This window comes from Rhinolophus sinicus, chromosome 1, assembly GCF_057876585.1.
Source record: "Rhinolophus sinicus isolate RSI-liver-muscle chromosome 1, RSI-T2T, whole genome shotgun sequence".
NCBI classification, from domain to species: domain Eukaryota; kingdom Metazoa; phylum Chordata; class Mammalia; order Chiroptera; family Rhinolophidae; genus Rhinolophus; species Rhinolophus sinicus.
The window spans coordinates 204,461,323-204,479,008 of NC_142501.1; the positions used below are offsets into that span (position 1 = coordinate 204,461,323).

A 17,686-nucleotide genomic window follows, 5' to 3' on the forward strand; every position below is an offset into this window, starting at 1 on the left:
AACACAGACAACACAGGAGGGAATTAGGCACATGTCTGCAATGGGAGAGCTGTCCGGCTGTGTGGGCCAAGTGAGGGGTTCCAGAAGGTGAATGATTCAGAATTTCGGGGACTTGGCAGTGAGAAGTAGGTGTTCTGTCCAAATCCAGAAGGATCCCCTGCTAATTGGATATGGACAAGAAGACCCAACTCTACAAAAGGAGGGAGTTGGCAGACTGCCAGTGTTTAGCAAACAACGTGGAGAATTTAAGGAGCTTGTAAGACATCCAAGGGGGAGATGTCTTGTGGAAGATTTGATATATAGCTGTGCTAGTCTGCATGTTCGCATTCTGTTCAGCAAATTTTCACTCGCTCCTACCCTCCCGCCCCACCCCATAAGCAGAGATTACTTCGTCATCCCATCGATGGTGGGCATCTCCTTGAGACTTGCTTGGGTCTATGGAGTGTTAGATAGAGGATGTGGACCCAGGCAGAGGCCTTAAATGTGCTTGTGCCGTTTGGGATCACCATGAGAAAAGCATATGCTGAGTGGCCACTGCCCCCGTATCCTGGCCCTAAGGGAGCAGACCTGAATCCAGCTCACAACTTGGAGACAAGCCCAGAAGATAGGAAACCTGAACCATAAGGCGGATTTACTCAGCCAGGTCTGGCCTAGATCAGTTCAAGCACAGTTAACCGACATGAGAACTAATGTTTCTAGTTGTAAGTCATTGAGTTTTGGGGGTAGTTCGTTATGCGGCATTATTGTGGGCAGTCCCTGACTAAGATAGTAGGGTTGAAGCCCAGAAAGTTCTCTAGACTAAGAATTCTCAACTCATAGAGGATAGTTTGTGTGTTTGTTTATTTATTCATTCATTAATTCAGCTAATACTTAGTACAAGCTGATTCTATGCTGGGTACTTCCGTTCATTGGTATGGAGGAGATTGTTCAAAATCCTTATGGCAATAGATCTCTTGACAACTTTTCCAGGGAGAATTTGCAGAGAGAAAAGGTATCAAAAACAGAACCTTGGGGATGGCTAGCCATAAACAAGAGCCCTCAGAAATATACCAGGAGACATAGGTGAAGGTGGAGTTTCTGAAGCCACGGGAGGAGAGCCTTCAAGAGGGAGTGTTGTCTGGTGGCAGGTGGTACAAAAAGGGAAGGTGGGTTGAGCCCTGAAAAAAGTCATTATAGTTGGTCATTGGTGGCCTGGGTGATGGGCCAGGATTGGGAGAAGCTGGTGCAGAGAGCCAGGTGTTGGCATCTGTATTAGTCAGCTCTGGCTGCCATAACGAAATACCACCGACTGGGTGACTTACATAACTGCATTTTATTTTCTCGCAATTCCGAAGGCTGTAAGTTCAGGAGCAAGGTGCTGGCGGTGTTGGTGTCCGCGGAGGGGTCTGTTCTTGGCTTGCTTACAGTGCCCTCTCTCTGTCTTCATGTGGCCTTTTTTCTGCACACGTCAGGAGAGAGAGGTTTCTGATGTCTCTTCCTCCTCTTATAAGGACACCAGTCCCACTGGGTTAGGGCTCCATCCTTATGACCTCCTGAATTACCTCCTTAAGGACCCTCTCTCCAAATGCAGTCACATCAGGGTGAGGGCTACAACATATGAATTTGGGTGGGGACCCACCTCCGTTCATAACAGCATCCGAAGGCTCGGTTCTGGTTTCAGCTGTACCCCTGCCTAGATCACCCTGTGCACATGCCCCATGGCTCCCTGTCTCCATCTGTCTAACAGGCACAGTGCCCAGCTCACCTGCCTGCCTCAGGGTTGTTGCAAGGAGAAAGTGTCTGCAGGGCACGCCCAGGTTTACTTAGTTGGAAGATAGATCCTGTTAACCACCCATAGCAAATGCCATCCTCTTTCCCTGCGGGTCCTGGGTGGCACACCCATTGTCACGCTTGCTTTTCACAGCACCTCGCGGCTGCTTCCGGTTGCCCTGTCCGTCTGTCCTCCTAGGGAAGAGGGGCCCCATGGCCGCTCCTGCCCAGTGCTGCTGATATTCCCACCCCTCCCCCAGCTCCCTCTCCTGAAGGGAGGGCACATCCCTCCCCTCTGGCTTTCACGTGTCTTCCTGGGGGCCCTGAGGGCGAATGGCTGTAAAACATGACAGCGAATGGCTGAACATTTTCTTGAATTCTCTTTAAGAACGTAGATGCCTCATATCCATCTTTAAGCTGCTCACTGAGCTATGATGCTATGCAGTGTAACACCCCTCCAAGCTGCAGACAACTCTACTGCCCACTGACCCCTGCAGAGGCAGCCCTTGGGAGAGTAAAGAAGTCTGGGCAGGGACCACTGCTTCGCAACGTTGGCCAAGAAGCAGGACAGCACATCTGGACAATGAGCTGAGGAATGAGGGCATGAGTCCAGCGGAAGCAGGAGCGTGGAGCTAGAGGGGACAGGGAGAAACAGAAGCCAGCCCCCTGAAAACCCAAAGGCGGGTGATGCTGGGATTCCCACTGTATATTTCATGGAGGCGCAAGTCACACTTCCTTTAAATCTCAAGGATAGGGTAGGGTGCCCAAGCTGACGTCACACTTGTATTGCCTCTGATAAAAGATCAACTGAATTTAAAATGCATTGTTTTTATAGCAGGGTTAAATTCTGAATGGGCCTAAAGAAGCTGATCTGCCTTTTCCCAATTATCTTTTATTCCATTTGTATTAAGCTTACTTGACTTTTTTAACCCTCTTAAATCAGGTAAACCTTCTGAGGAGAGGGAAATGAAGTCAAACACCACGGTCAGTCTGCCAGTGTAGAGTGGCGTGGAGCAGAGATCCCTGAGCAATGTGAACTTGTCACTCAGGCCTCCCTCCCACTAAGTACCACTTAACGGCCTCCAAGAATCTTGTTTATCACCCCTTCCACTTCACCATGAGAGCACCCTCACTTATGCAATAAAAATGACAAGTCACCCTTCCACAGATGCTTCAACAGACACGAGGGGTCCAAACCATCTCTTCCTCTTGCCTTGGAAAAAAATTGCACCTGTCACATTTCTGAAACAGATACAAAAGCGTGGGCCTGAAAAAAAGCCCAGCCATCTAAATTATCTTCACAATAACAAACAGTTCCTTGGCTATTGCTGCAGGGAGGCAGGTGCTCAGCTCCGTGGCTAGTTGGTTCTAGGATACACAAGGCCATGCTGAACACAATTGAGAGCTATTTGAAATGTCAGCCAAATATACTGCAGTTGCCAGTATTGAATACAATAACCACTGATGGCTAAACTGATACTAAGATTATCATAAAATATCGCTGCTTCTGCAAATAGATAGGCTAAGTCCCTTTTAAGGTGGGTTGCTTTTTAAAAACAATCCATAATCAAATTAACACTGACAAAAGATGCAAGTTTTAGTCCTGTACACTCCTTGAGCTAGAAATGACCTGAGGTAATTTGGATCTTCCCCCAGTTCACAAACTGGAGACTAGACCAGCCAAGGGCTTCTCTGAGGTCACACAGCTAGTTAGCGCAAGGCAGGTTTAGTGGGGGTGGGGCAGGGCTGGGGGGAAATGAGTTTTGTTTTGGACATGCTGAGTTGGGGAGTTCTGGGAGGCATGGAAGTCAAGCTGCAAGGGGGCAGTTGGGTATTTCTAGTGGTCCTTTAAGAGAGCGATCAGGGTTTGAGATACAGATTTGAAGATGGACATTGCTGATGATCTCACTCACACGTATTTCAGCCCTGATTCTAGCATGTGCTACAGATCCTGGAAAGCTTACAATTGTATTTCTCAGAATTCCTGGCAGCTGAATTTCTTGATGTGATTCTGGTTATGCCAATCATGAGCTCCCAAACAAGGCATTTCTTGTTGTTTTTGTATAACTGTTTGCAGTGAAAATTTCAAGTACAGCAGGTCCCTGAATAACATCATTTCATTCAACGTCGTTTCGTTATAATGGTGATGAGATGCTGTGGGAATTTAAATGTTTGTATCAACAGTTATCCTATGGTGAACTGGTTTTGTTATAGGTCATTTCACTCGCTTAATGTCACAGAACCTATTGATGACGCTAAGTGAGGGCTTACTGTATCCTCCTATAAAACGCTAGACAGAACAACAGTACAACATACTCCGATTGCCCAACTTCAGAAATGACCAATGTATGTTAATCAGGCTTCATTTAGACCCATATCTACTTCCTACCTCTGGATTATTTTACAGCAATCTTGGAAGTAGATCATCCACGAATATTTCAGTATGTATCTCTGAAAGGCAAGCATTCTTTTTTATAGCATATTCGTAATACCGTTATTACACTGAAGAAATTAGCAATAAATCCTTAATGTCAGAAAATATCTGGTCAGTGTTCACATTTAATCCATGTTTCCCTCTACTCCTTGTATTGTCTTACAGTTTTGTCCAATAACATTGTTTCAACTTTCTTTTCAAACCAAGATTCAAATAAGAATGTATTTATTGCAATAGGTTGATATGTCTTTTAGATTTCTCTTAATCTGTAGTTTCACATAAACACACACACACAGACACATATCCTCCTCCCCTTTTTTACTTGTTTAAGAAACTGGATTATTTGTCCAGCAAAGTCTCCAATAGTTTGGATTTTGCTGATTGTACCCTTATGCATTCCTGTGGAGATGCTATGTGGGGGTCACAAATGCCTCTTTCTACTCTGGACAGGGTAGGCACTGTAGCGGCAGAGTCTGATGCCCACCGTGGGGCAGCTGTCCTGGGACGAGACTTGAGATGTCTGCCTGCAGGGAGGACCTGCACCCATGTCGGTCAAGGAAGGGAGGTCAGGTTGGGGCAGAGACCCAGCAGGAATCAACGCACAGAAGAAGCGCTCCCCAGAGTTAGTCCAGCCTGAGGACCAATGGTCTGAATGCCCGGGACACTCAGTCTGCCTGCAGCTTGCAGGGCACAGTGCCTGTGGGTCAGGGCCCCAGCGTGCAGTAGAAGGAACTAAGATTTTAGAGTCAGATAAATTTGGCTTCATGACCCGGCTCTCTCACTAGTTGTGTGACCTGTGGCACACAGTTTGCTCTTCTGTAAAAGAAGGAGAATAATAATAATACCTTCATACTTTTATTAATAATTCTATCATCATTATTAAATGAGATGATGTAAAATGTCTACATTTTATGTAGGCACCATTCCTGGCATAAAGTAAGCACTAAAAGTGTTAATTGTGATGACGATGCTGATGATGGTGATGCAAGGACCTGGATATTTGTCTCAGTCAGACGGATTTCTGTAACTCTTTCTCCTACTTATATCCCTGCACTGGTCTGTGTGGCAGTCATTCTGTCCTACTAATGGGATTTTTCCATGTGATGGAGAATAAGGCCACAGGTCCCTCTGAATTTACATCCTTCCAACCCTCAGACCGAATAGGCAAGAGAGAGATTCTCGCCCATCTCGATGAATAAGACCCCCGGAAGGACTCTGCTTGGCCTTGGTTCACGTGCCCATCCTGTGCCAATCACTTAGGTCAGAGGGGTGGGGTTCTATCATCAGCCCAGCCGAGAATACCTACTCAGCCCTGTGGGCAGAGTCGGTCACAGATGGTGTGTCCAATATGGTTTTCTGGGAAAATAAAGTAGCCACCACTCTATATCCAGCCATTATGTCACTTTTATGCCACTTCCTGGTTGTTTTTTACGTATTTGTCACTAAGTGGTAAGCTCCTAGGACAAAGACCATGGCTTCTGTATCTTTGCATCCCTGTGCCCCTAGCATGGTGCTTGATAAAGGGAAGGACTTCTATGAATGGAGGTGATTGAATTGAAACTGACTAGTTTCTGAGTGTGAACCATATTAGAGAATAACAAATTCTATACCTAACACCCGAAGAGATAGAAGTGGGATTTCCTGGGAGTCATATGGGCTCCACCTTTAGGGTGTTCTGAGACCCTTTATCCTTCTCATGAGGGACTTTTGAAGTTCAGTGGAAGCAACACTGAAAACCAAGGGATAAAGGCCCATTCGTGGCTCTTTCCCACAAGCTGTGTGTCGGTATAGAAATCAGTAGGCTCCTGAGGAAGACACAGTCTTGGCGATCTCGTGCTTACAATCTTAAAATTCTGTGGCTACATTCACCTTTCTTTTTGACATGTATTCACTCCTTTTGAACCTTTGTTCAATATTTGTGCAATGTCACAGTCAGGTATCATTTCCTAAAGGTCATTGTGTTTTTCTGCCACAAGTTAGGAATTTGATGGTAACCTTTCAGTTTAATCTGAAGACTCAATTTCGATAAAGAGAACGTTGGACTGGAAATTAGGGGACAAGCTCTAGTTTCCGTTCTGCCCTGATGAGTTTAAGCATATTGGCAAATTGCTTAAACTCTCTGCCCCTTGGCTTCCTCATTTATGCATAAAACAGTGTAGATTTGGTGAAAGCCAAGATCTGCCTTTAACTTTCTAAGGCACTGGCATGGAGAGAACAACCTGCCTCCTCTTTTCCTTTTAGTAATAGAACCATCGATGCTTTCACTGGTCACAGGGCAGCTCAGCCAGAGACTGCCTCTCCCGGCCTCCCATGCAGCTATGGGATTAAGTGCAGGCCAATGCGGGGTGAGAGAAGTGATGTATGCACCTTCCATTTCATCCCCAATCCAAGCACAAGCTGCTTATCCTGGACCTCCCCTATTTCCCCTTCTTACTGATGGGAATGGCAACAAACGTGGCAGTGGCCTTGGGCCCAGATAACAGAAGCTGCAGGTTGAGAACTGATCAAGGTTGAAGGTGGCAGAGCTGAATGGTCGTTGACCAAAGCCTTCCACCCACTGCTGACCACCATCGGCCTTGGGACTATTATCAGAAAGAGAAAATTAAATTCCACATTATTAAACCATGTGTATTTGGGGGAGTCTTTTTGTAGCAGCTTAGCCTGTACCCTACCAATCACAGAATTAAGATTTACTTTCACTTAAGACCCTACCAATCACAGAATTAGAATTCCCTTTTCCTTAATTAGCATTCCTATTTTCTTGAAGTGGTTTACACAGCAGTTAAGAACACAGGCTCAAGAGAGAGCCTGGAAGAGAGTTCTGGTTTGGTTGCTCTCCAGCCCCATAATCTCAGTCACATGACCCAAACTCTCCATGCCTTGGTTTGCCAGTCTGTAAAATTGGGCTGTAAGGAGACTTACCTGCTGTGGGGTTGTTGTGAGGGTGAGATGAGCGAGGGTGTATAATGTGGTGACCTCAGTGGCTGGCACCTTGTAAGCCCCCAGGAAGTGGTAGTTGCTATTCTCAGTGTTGTCAGGAGTGTCCTCACTGTTAGCGTCACCAACACCATCTGTCATTCCTCAGTCCACGTGGTTGAGGCAGGTCAACCCCATTACCCTGAACCCCACGTGACCTAAAATTAGCCAATCACTGTATTCTATCCCATTGGGCATGGGAATTAGTGTTAGACCCATGACCTTGCTCAGGTGAATAGAGTCAACTTGGAGAGTTTTGTTCGAAATGTTGACAAAGAGAAGCTTTCTTTCTGGGGGCACACTAAGCTAGTAAAACGTAATCCTGATGGTGCCTGTGGCGACTTTGCCAAGAACGTGCCCAAGAAGAAAAGCCAACTCAGAGAAAAGCAAAACTGTGAGATGGAAAGAGAGTCAAGGTGACATCATTGAAGAGCCTGGTTTTCTATCTTTACTTGAAGCTAGCAAATGGCTCTGGGCTTTACAGGTACATGAGCCGATAAATTGCCTTTTTCCAAAATTAGTGGATTTGGATTTCTTTTTTTGTATCTAGAAGTGTCCTGATTAGTAAGTCAGTGCATTTCTAGGATTTAGTTGCTAAAACATAAAGATTTTAAAAGGAATTTCACATATTTTCTACTGGACCAGAAGGATGAGACAAGATATGCTGAAAGGGCATTATTTCATAACTTCCAAACCTTTCTTTTTTAAAAGCAAAGAAAGGAATTTCAGGATATGTACTCAATACATTTCTACCCTCTAAAACTGGCAGATTTTATAAGACTGACTAAGGGAACTCAGCCAAGAGAAAGAAGACTCACCATTAGTGACAAGAGAGATGATTTTGTATTTAATTTTATTGTCAGAACCCACGCTGGCCACCTTCCAGATACTACCCTTCAGAATGTGCTAGGGCCGGCCCGGTGGCTTAGGCGGTTAGAGCTCCATGCTCCTAACTCCAAAGGCTGCCGGTTCGATTCCCACATGGGCCAGTGGGCTCTCAACCCCTAGGTTGTTAGTTCAGTTCCTCGAGTCCCACAAGAGATGGTGGGCAGCACCCCCTGCAACTAAGATTGAACATGGCACCTTGAGCTGAGCTGCCGCTGAGCTCCCGGATGGCTCAGTTGGTTGGAGTGCGTCCTCTCAAACACAAGGTTGCCGGTTCGACTCCCTCAAGGGATGGTGGGCTGCGCCCCCTACAACTAAGACTGAAAGGACAACAACTTGAAGATGAACGGCACCCTCCACAACTAAGATTGAAAGGACAACAACTTGACTTGGAAAAAAGTCCTGGAAGTACACACTGTTCCCCAATAAAGTCCTGTTTCCCTTCCCCAATAAAAAATCTTAAAAAAAAAAAAAAGAATGTGCTAATAGGAGTTTGACAGCTATCAGATTTGAACTGAGTAAAAAGAGCTCTGGATTCAGCGTCTGAAACATATTTGGTGCTCACTAGATGTTTATTGAAAAATAATTTCTATTTTCTGATTTTGTTACCTGGGATGAATCAAATCACCAAACTGCATTTTTTTTTAATCTGTTAGATGGAAATAATAATTGCATGCTTTCTTCCAAGGCAGCCCTGCATAATTTCACTTGCGTATAACACATCTGAATGGTGTCCCCTTGCTGTCATACAGAGTTCTTCCTTTATTTTTTTTATCATTCATTTATTCATTCATTTACCCTCTGTTGAATTCTGGACCAGGGGTTCTGTTAGATGGTGAGGATACAGTGCTGTGTACCAGTCCCTCCTAGTTCATTTCACCAGCCTCTTACACAGGACCCACTGTGTGCCCGCTTCTAGTTGCCTGGCCCAGTGATTGGCAAGTGGACACAAAGTTGAGTGAGTCCTGACTTTGTCCTCACAAAGCCAGCAGGCTGTACAGTGGTGAGTCCCCCATAGACCATGTCCTACCCTCAGGGACACTGGGGCAGAGGTTGAGAGCCACTGCTGTGGGTGACGAGGAGCCTCTCTGCAGCGGTAAGCAGGATGCCTCGTAGTCAGCCCTTGGGTTTACAAACAACACTCTGGCAAGGAAAGGATGAAGGGGCCCTGATGCAGGATAGTCACAGGGGGGTGATTTGGAGGAAATGATTCCAGACATTTTTAGGCAGTGCTTTCCCTCAACTTTACAAAAGCCAGCTGCTCTTACTGTTGATACACATTCATTCCCAGAAGAGGCTTGTGCGAGGATGAATTCAAAAGCTCATTTCTGGAAGCCGAGAGTGCTGTACCCAACATGATATCCATTATTTGTCTGTGGTTTGTTGCTCTCTGTCTCCTGGATCGAAGCTTCCAGTAGCACCTTTCACACATCATTACACCCACAGCAGCAACATGACTCTTAAAGTCATCTTCCCCGGAGAACCAAGTCCTTAATGGAAAAGAACACATCTATCGTTCGGCTGCTGAGACCACACTAGACCAACTTCTGCTTCTCACCAGCCGGATGGAGGCAGCACAGCCAAAGCCAGACCCCTCGGCGGAGGCCTCAGGCTTGACACTCCTTGTCAAAATCTGCTTTTCCTTCCAGGGCTTGTGTCTCAAACTTAAATACTTGCAGATTAAATGCAGAATGGTTTGATTGTATATCCCTATCCTTAAAAAAAAAAAAAAAAAAAAAAAAAAAAAAAACCCTAGATGTTTTCTGATTATAATTGAAGTGTACAGTCATCATAGAAGAAGTTGGGGAATGCACAAAAGCCAAAAAATAAAAAATAATTGATCACCCTTCATTTTTAGCATCCAGAAATAACTGGTCATTCTTAATTCTCCCCTTTGTTAATATGTGTATATGATTTGAAAACAAAATCAGAACTATGTTGCAGCTTCAATTTTATATCCTTTTTATTTTAACTTAAAATAATCTACTCCTGACTTTTTGAGATCCCTGACATGGTGGGCTGGCATGGGCTCTGTACTCCCACAGCTGCTCCTGGTAGCGTAGGAGTTGTGACAGTTAAGTTCATGAACTTGTTGCAACAATGTTGCTCACCTTTTTTGATAACAGAGGGATTAGTCACTATCAATTTGTACCAACTGGACAAACAGTTAACCAAGTTGACTATTTGGAAGTGCAGGAAAGCCTGCGTGAAAAAGTTAGACGACCTGAACTTTTCGCCAACAATTCATGACTCTTGTATCACGACAATGCACCAGCTCACACAGCACTGTCTGGGAGGGAGTTTTTAGCCAATAAACAAATAACTGTATTGAAACACCCTCCCTATTCACCTGACCTGGCCCTCAATGACTTCTTTCTTTACCTGAAGATAAAGGAAATATTGCAAGGAAGACATTTTGATGACATTCAGGACATCAAGGGTAATACAATGACATCTCTGATGGCCATTCCAGAAAAAGAGTTCCAAAATTGCTTTGAAGGGTGGACCAGGCACTGGCATCAGTGCATAGCTTCCCAAGGGGAGTACTTCGAAGGTGACCATAGTGATATTCAGCAATGAGGTAGGGAGCACTTTGTCTAGGATGAGTTCGTGAACATGATTGTCAGACCTCGTAAGTCAGAGACAAAAAATGTCTGGCCCATGCATATGACCTAGTGTGTCCTTTCCACTTCTGGTGTAGAGGTTAAGTGAGCAATATCTACCCATCATCCTGCTGCTGTACTCGAGACCACGTACAGCCAGAGCACAAAAATTCAGCCAGGGCTGCTAAGACAATTTGCACAGTTGATCTGAGTATTATAAATGGATCTTTGGGTGGTTAAGGTGTTGTCTGCACAAGAATATTTAGCTTGAAACATTGCTTATCTGAGGACTATGCAGAAGGTACAATGAATGGATTGGAAAATGTTTAAAGACATTTTTCCCCCCCAAAGAACAGTGGAGAAAATAAAAATTCATTTAGAATGGGCGTTTAGTATATTTATCGTTCATGTTGTAGGGTTTACCTTGTAAAGCTGCTTTGTGAACTGGACAGTGCTATGTAAAAGTAACATTAGCACTCATTGTTATTTATATGGAACAAACGGATCTGCATGTCTATGTAGATTTGCACACAAAGTCTGCTTTCAGAATTTAAATGTATAAAATTGTAACCGAAACAGGTAAATTTGAAGAGTGGCTCTTTCTGCTTTTGAGTTCACACGCATTTGTTTGTATGCGTGGCGTTTTCATGCTCCTACTTCTCTGTTAAAATATTTCCTGTGAGAGGTATTATGATTTCTCTGTATTCGTTTTATTCACAGAAGAAGTATCACTAACACATACGCATATCTACTGACCAGGTTGGCTAAAAAAAGGGGGCTATTCTAGTCTTTGCTTTTCAAACAGCTGTAAACAAGTCATTTGAGATTTGAAGGACAAGGTGGTCCCTTTCCAGGTCCCACATCTTACGCAGCTGGTGAAACTCCCTAGAAGACTGGCAAGGCCGTATCTGTGTGAGTGTTGGCCTGGGCCAGTAAGAGGAAGGGCTCTAATTAAGAGCCTCTGGAGAGACTGCCCTTTCCTTTCAGCTCAGTCTCAGTCTAAATTGCTTTGGGAGACAGTTGGGCTTCAATTACTCAGAAGCGTATGCCTCACAGCTCAATGCCATGTTCAGCCAGGCGCCTAGTAACAGCTCTCTGATGGGTAATGGTGAGATTTTAATTAGCATCTTGGGCTCCGTTTAGAAATCCATTCCAAACCCATTTGCTTGCAGGAGTCCAGCCTTGTTCGGGACCTGTTCTTCACTTTTTAGCATTATTTTTCACATTAGTTAATGTATTTTATCGTTTATTTTTAACTCTACTTTTGGCAACAATATCAATAATAGTGAAAAATGCGTATTAACAGACAGAATTTCTTGAGTATGTGTTCTGTGCTAGGAACGCTGCTAAGGGTTTTAGGTTCATTATGTCATTTTCATCTGCAAATGAATCTGTGAGATAGGTACTGTGTTCCCCATGTCATAGATGAGGTGACGTGAGAACCAGAGAGGTTCAATGACTTAAGGTCACACAGCTAGAAAGAGGTGGAGATATACAATGTGAATCTAGGTCCAACAGGCTCTAAGGCCTCCATGTAAGCACCGTGCTATGTCACCACTAAGTGTTCAGTTAACCCCATTCAATGTCAGCTTCCTCATCTGTAAAATAGGAATAAGCATGAGAATGTCCACTTTGTAGAGTTGCTAGAAGGCTAAATGCAAACTATTGATAGTACCTGGCCCACAGAAGGTTAGACTCGGCATTCAACACACATTATTTCCTTTCTTTCTTTTCCATTTCACTTCTGACTCCTGCTGCCAGACTTGATGGAAAGTTTCCTCAGTATCTGCTGCTCAGAATCCATTAATTATAGCTTTGTTAAATCTATAATATGCAACCCCTAAAACCTAGCAGGCCCTCAGCTGAAATTTTCTCTGAAATCAAACCATTAGCAGTGGATTTCTAAAACCCTTGGGAAGACTTACCAACGTGCTCAGTAGTTCTCTTGGCTGCTGAATTATTCATGTCCCTTGATGGATTCTGAAGTGGGCCTCCTCCAGGAGAGGTGGATTTATAAATGAGGCTTAGCCACTCACTTTGATGTTTCAGTTTAGTTTAGTACCATAGGTGGTGAGTGAAAGAAAGCTAGCAGGTGGCAGGAGAAGAGTTATCAGGTGATCTGTGAGGCACCAAGCCCAGGAGAAGGGTGGGTCTGCTGAAAAATCTGATCAGTAATTCCAGACGTTGGGGGTGAGGGTGGGAGAGTAGATTGCATCTCCAAAAACAAGGGATGTTTACTTTTGTGGGGATAATGTGAGAGGAAAGAAGAAAGAAACATTTAATGAGTACCTACTATGTAATGAGTACCTACTATGCAATGAGTACCTACTATGTGATAAGCACCTACTATGTGTGGGCTCCATCATACTCCTGCCTTCCTTCATTCTTTTCTGCACACAGTAACGAAGTGTTCTTGTCTTGTTCCTGAAGTCATGAGAACAGTCTTTCACCACAGAGTACGATGTTGGCTGTGGGTTTTTCATAGATAACCTTTTTTAGGTTGAGGAAGTTCCCCTCTATTTCTAGTTGTGGTGAGTGTTTTTATCATGAAGGGGTGTTGATTTTGTCAAATGCTTTTCTTGTGTCTACTGAGACAATTATGTGGCTTTTTTCCTTTTTTCTATTCTATGGTCTTTTATTCTAGCCATGTAATAATGTAATCATTAACCGATTTTTCAGACGTTAAATCAACTTTGCATTCCCACTTGGTCATGGTATATAGTCTTTTAATATATTGCTGAATTCCATTTTCTAGTGTTTCACATCCCAGAGTGTTCTTTTTGAACAAATTAGAGCTTTAAACCCTTCGCCGGATTCTCATGTACTCCAGAGGTCCTCCATGGGACTCTGCCACAGACCCTCTGTGGGCCTGGATGCCGTGTCACCCCTTTGCTTTGTTCCACCCTGTGCCACTTCCCGGCCCCCTGAATGGTTTCTCCTGGGGACAATTTCTAACAAATCACTTCCACACAAATGGTCTTCTCAAGGGTGGCTCAGGGGGTCAGCCCAAGTGACCACCACGGAGGAGAAACATCTCTGGTCATGTCATCACTCCCACACACGTCGCACTAACTGGGGTCTGTGGCTCTTCCTGCAGGTGATTTACGCCCTGAACACACGCCAGGATGAGGCGGAGGCCAGCATGGAAGCACTGCGGGAAGCCCACCAGGAGGAGCTCCAGAGCGCGGTGGCCCAGACCAAGGCCAAGCTCCTGCAGGAACAGGGCCACGCCGATGAGGAGGCGCTGCTCCAGCGCATCCAGGCCCTCGAGAGCGCCCTGGAGCTACAGAAGAGGCTGACGCAGGAGGCGCTGGCCCACTCGGCCACGTGCAGGCTGGAGACCAAAGAGCGCGAGCTGAGGGTGGAGGCGGAGCACGCCGAGCGGGTCCTCACCCTCTCCAAGGAGATGCTAGAGCTCAAGGCTGACTACGAGAAGAGGCTCCAGCACCTGATGAGCCACGAGGCGCCCCAGTGGGGTCGGCTGTCCCAGGAGAGCCCTGACCCAAAGGCAGATCCACGCTCCGGCCCCGAGATGCGGGAGGTCCTGCTGGAGGTGGAGCGGCTGCGAGTGGAAAACCAGCAACTGAGCAAGGACTACGCCCGGAAGGCCGAGGAGCTGCAAGCCACCTACGAGCGGGAAAACGAGGCCATCCGGCAGGCCATGCAGCAGTCGGTGAGCGAGGCCCTGTGGCAGTGGCAGGAGAAGGAGACCGACCTCCGCAAGAACTTCCAGGTCCAGGAGTCGGCCCTGCAGGCCCAGGTCAGGAAGCTGGAAGGGGACCTGGAGCACAGAGGCCGCAAGATCAGTGACCTGAAGAAGTATGCCCAGAAGCTTAAGGAAAGGATTCAGGTAAAGGAAGATCTCTTCCTGCCTTTCGAGTGGGTAATTATCAGGGCCCCTAATTCTGAACACCTACTGTGTGTCAGGCACTGTGCAGAGCACTTGACGTCTACCAAAGTGAGCATTATTACCTCCATTGCGTTCAACCACGTTCGTTCAGCAAATATTTATTGAACACCTACTATATGCCAGGAAGTGGCCTTGGTCCCTGACCTCAGAGCGCTTAGAGACTTCCAGTTTACAAATGAGAACACAAGACTGAAACTGAGAGGCTGAAGGACTAACCTAGCTGGGCATGTAGCTAATCAGTGTTTGAACTGAGGTCAGCCTAATTCTATAATAACTTGCCTTCCTAAAATCCTTGCGACGTGGTGTTGGTACAGAGCCAGACCACTGACAAATCAATATGTGAGCCCCACACACTCACAGAGCCCCATCTCTAAAAGTAGCAGCAGCTAATATTCCTTATACCCCTGAGTTGTTGGTTTTTTTTGTCCTAGACACTTCATTTCATTTGGTCCTCACTACAGAAGGGTTAAATAACTTGCCCAAGGTCACACAGCCCATCTGAGGATGGGCAGGGATTTGGTGACCCCTGAGCCACCGACTTCTACAGACTAAGGGTTTGTGCTGTGCACGTCCTCAGCTTTCAGATCTGACCTCAGTTCTGTGTACAAAGGCTGTCTCTACCCAGAATGCTGACCAGACAAATGAGACCCTTTCTGTCTGTTTAGGACCTGGATGTGCAGCTCAAGGAGGCTCGACAGGAGAATTCAGAGTTGAAAAGCACTGCAAAAAAACTCGGGGAGAAGCTGGCTGTTGCCAAGGACAGACTGATACTGCAGGAGTGTCATGTGACCCAGAAAACGGGTGAGGTACCCTGAAACGATTTCCTTACAGATGCAGGTTGGCTGCCAGGTGGGCCTGGCGCTGCTGTCAGGTGGTCCTGAAACTGTGGAGAGAGCAGAGTGGAGGGGCAGGGTTGTTTGATCTGACATGCTTGGTGGGCGAGTCCAGTCCACATAGGACAGGTGAGCCAACACCTAGAGCTGCCTCCGGCCCGGTATCTAAAAGGCATGATGCAAAAGGAACCCTTGCCCCCAATTTTTCCCCATCTGGCCCACTGTAGTGCCTGAACTTCTCAACACTGGCTTTCTCCCCACACGTAGACAACACTTTATAGTTTTGACATCATTTCACACAGTGACGTTATTGGGTCTTACCAATAATTTTGTGAGATAGTTGTTAGTGTCTCATGTCACAGATGAGGAAATGAGGCTCAGAATGGGCAAATGGCTAGCTCAAGGCCAGCCAACCGGTTGGTGATACCGATGGTGTGTGCATCTAAGGATGTCGGACTCCAAAGCGCCTTCCACTATCTTCCTCATCAGAAAGTTCTTGAATACCTATGATGTGACCAACTTAACACCGGGAGAGGCACAAAGCATGGGCTCTGCCTCCAGGGAGCTTGTGGGACAGTTACATTACAGCCCACAACATGCTTAGGTATCATGTGTATGGCCCAGGAGGCAGCAGGGGAATGAAGTGTCTGGGAAAGAACAAATCACTGAGGGCTGGAAAGCTGCGGAGGAGCAGAGGTTCGAGTTGGAACCAGAGATGTGTGGAGGGTTTAGAACAGTGGTCTCAAAAGTGTGGGATAAGTACTGTGGGGAACATGGGAAGAAAAACTGAGCAATTGTAGTTATATTTATTTTTGTCTTATCCTTTAGAGTCCTTTAAATTTAAATCCCTTCACAGTACACATATCCAGAAACATGCTCGATTTTTTTTTAACCTATGGGAAACACAGTCAAAAAACTTTGAAGATGACTAGGTTAAGAAGGGAGAGCAGAGCAACTGCTGGAACTCAGGATGCTGTGTGAGCAAACATAACAATCACCACCTTGACTGACCATGCGTGAGGGCCAGAAGGCCAGAGAGCAGGGGTTACACAGGGGAGTAATGGGCAAAATCACTGAGCGGCAGACTGGGGACCTGACTGCCAAAGGCCTTGCATGCATTCCGAATGATGTTGAAACTTCTGCTTGTAGATGACATGAAGACAGAGCGAATTTCAGAGACAGAAGTCCCAGGGAAAGCGTATGACTTGGAAGGCCACAGTCTCTTTCCTCGGCAGAATCCGAATTTTCCCAAGGAGTGCCCCTGCATGAAAGCAGGAACAGCTACACAGGTAGTGTCTGACCCAGCCCTGGGGATGGAGATGTCACAGGAGGCTTTGCTGGAATGAGCTTCAGGTAGAGGCCAATCCCCAACCGTGACCGACCCAGGTGGAAGCAGCAGGTCCCAGGTTCCAGGGGTGGATGTGTGGGTCTGAAGTTCCAGCCAACTTCCTGCCAACTAGGAGATGGAGAATGTAGCAGAATTCTCCTAACTCCTTATCGTCAGCTCCTGGGAAACTGGAAACTTGCTTAGGATTCCCATTATATGTTCCCAATCAAAACAAAGAAAGCATTCTTTAGAATCCACTGGAGCATGGGCCTATCTGATGCTATGTCAATAGCTACACTATTCTAAAGAGGCCTTTTCCAGTGGTGGATAAAATAAAGTCTCTTACAGATATCAAATATATAGTCTTATAAACGTTATTGCACCTTGTGAAAGAGGCTGTAAAATCGGGATATAAACATTGTAAAAGTTGCACAAAAGAGAAACGGTGGTTCTCTTCTCCTTACCCCACTCTGGCAGGTTTACAAGGCCCCCTTTCCTTTTATAGACCAAGAAAGAGGCGAGTGTGGAGACGGAATCCATAAAGCGACAATATGAAGAAGACCTTCGTAAAATCAAACATCAAACAGAAGAGGAGAAGAAACATCTCAGAGACCAGCTGGTGAAGCGACTGGAAGACCTGGTGAAGAAACACACCATGGAGATCAAATCGGTTCGCTCGTCAGTGGAGGCTGAAAGGAAGAGGCTGCAGACGGTGAGATTCCTCTTGCACAGACACTGTTCCGTTTCCTTTTTCTTTCCTCTGCCTCCCTCCATACTTCTTTTATTTCTTCCTTCCTTCCTCAAAGATCTACTGAGCTCCTGCTGTGTACAGATCTAAGCTAGTTCTCTGAGCAAATGGAATTCAGGGTCTTTGGAAAGAAATGGGGACACCTTAAGACCGTGAGAAATTAGGGCCTGGAGCTGTTGACATGGGGTAGAATTGTGTCCTATGAGTGTTTACTGAGGGAA

The 17,686-nt window shown here is 45.8% G+C and overlaps 1 protein-coding gene across 1 annotated transcript in view; it reads left to right on the forward strand.

The window, feature by feature from the left end:
* Positions 1-17,686, forward strand: part of FAM184B (family with sequence similarity 184 member B) — a 77,794-nt gene that overhangs the window by 17,574 nt on the left and 42,534 nt on the right. Inside the window, exons 2-5 of the mRNA XM_088792699.1 lie at positions 13,745-14,497; positions 15,223-15,358; positions 16,540-16,679; positions 17,223-17,429. Coding sequence (XP_088648825.1) covers positions 13,745-14,497; positions 15,223-15,358; positions 16,540-16,679; positions 17,223-17,429 — 1,236 coding nt within the window. The remainder of the gene's footprint in view (positions 1-13,744; positions 14,498-15,222; positions 15,359-16,539; positions 16,680-17,222; positions 17,430-17,686) is intronic.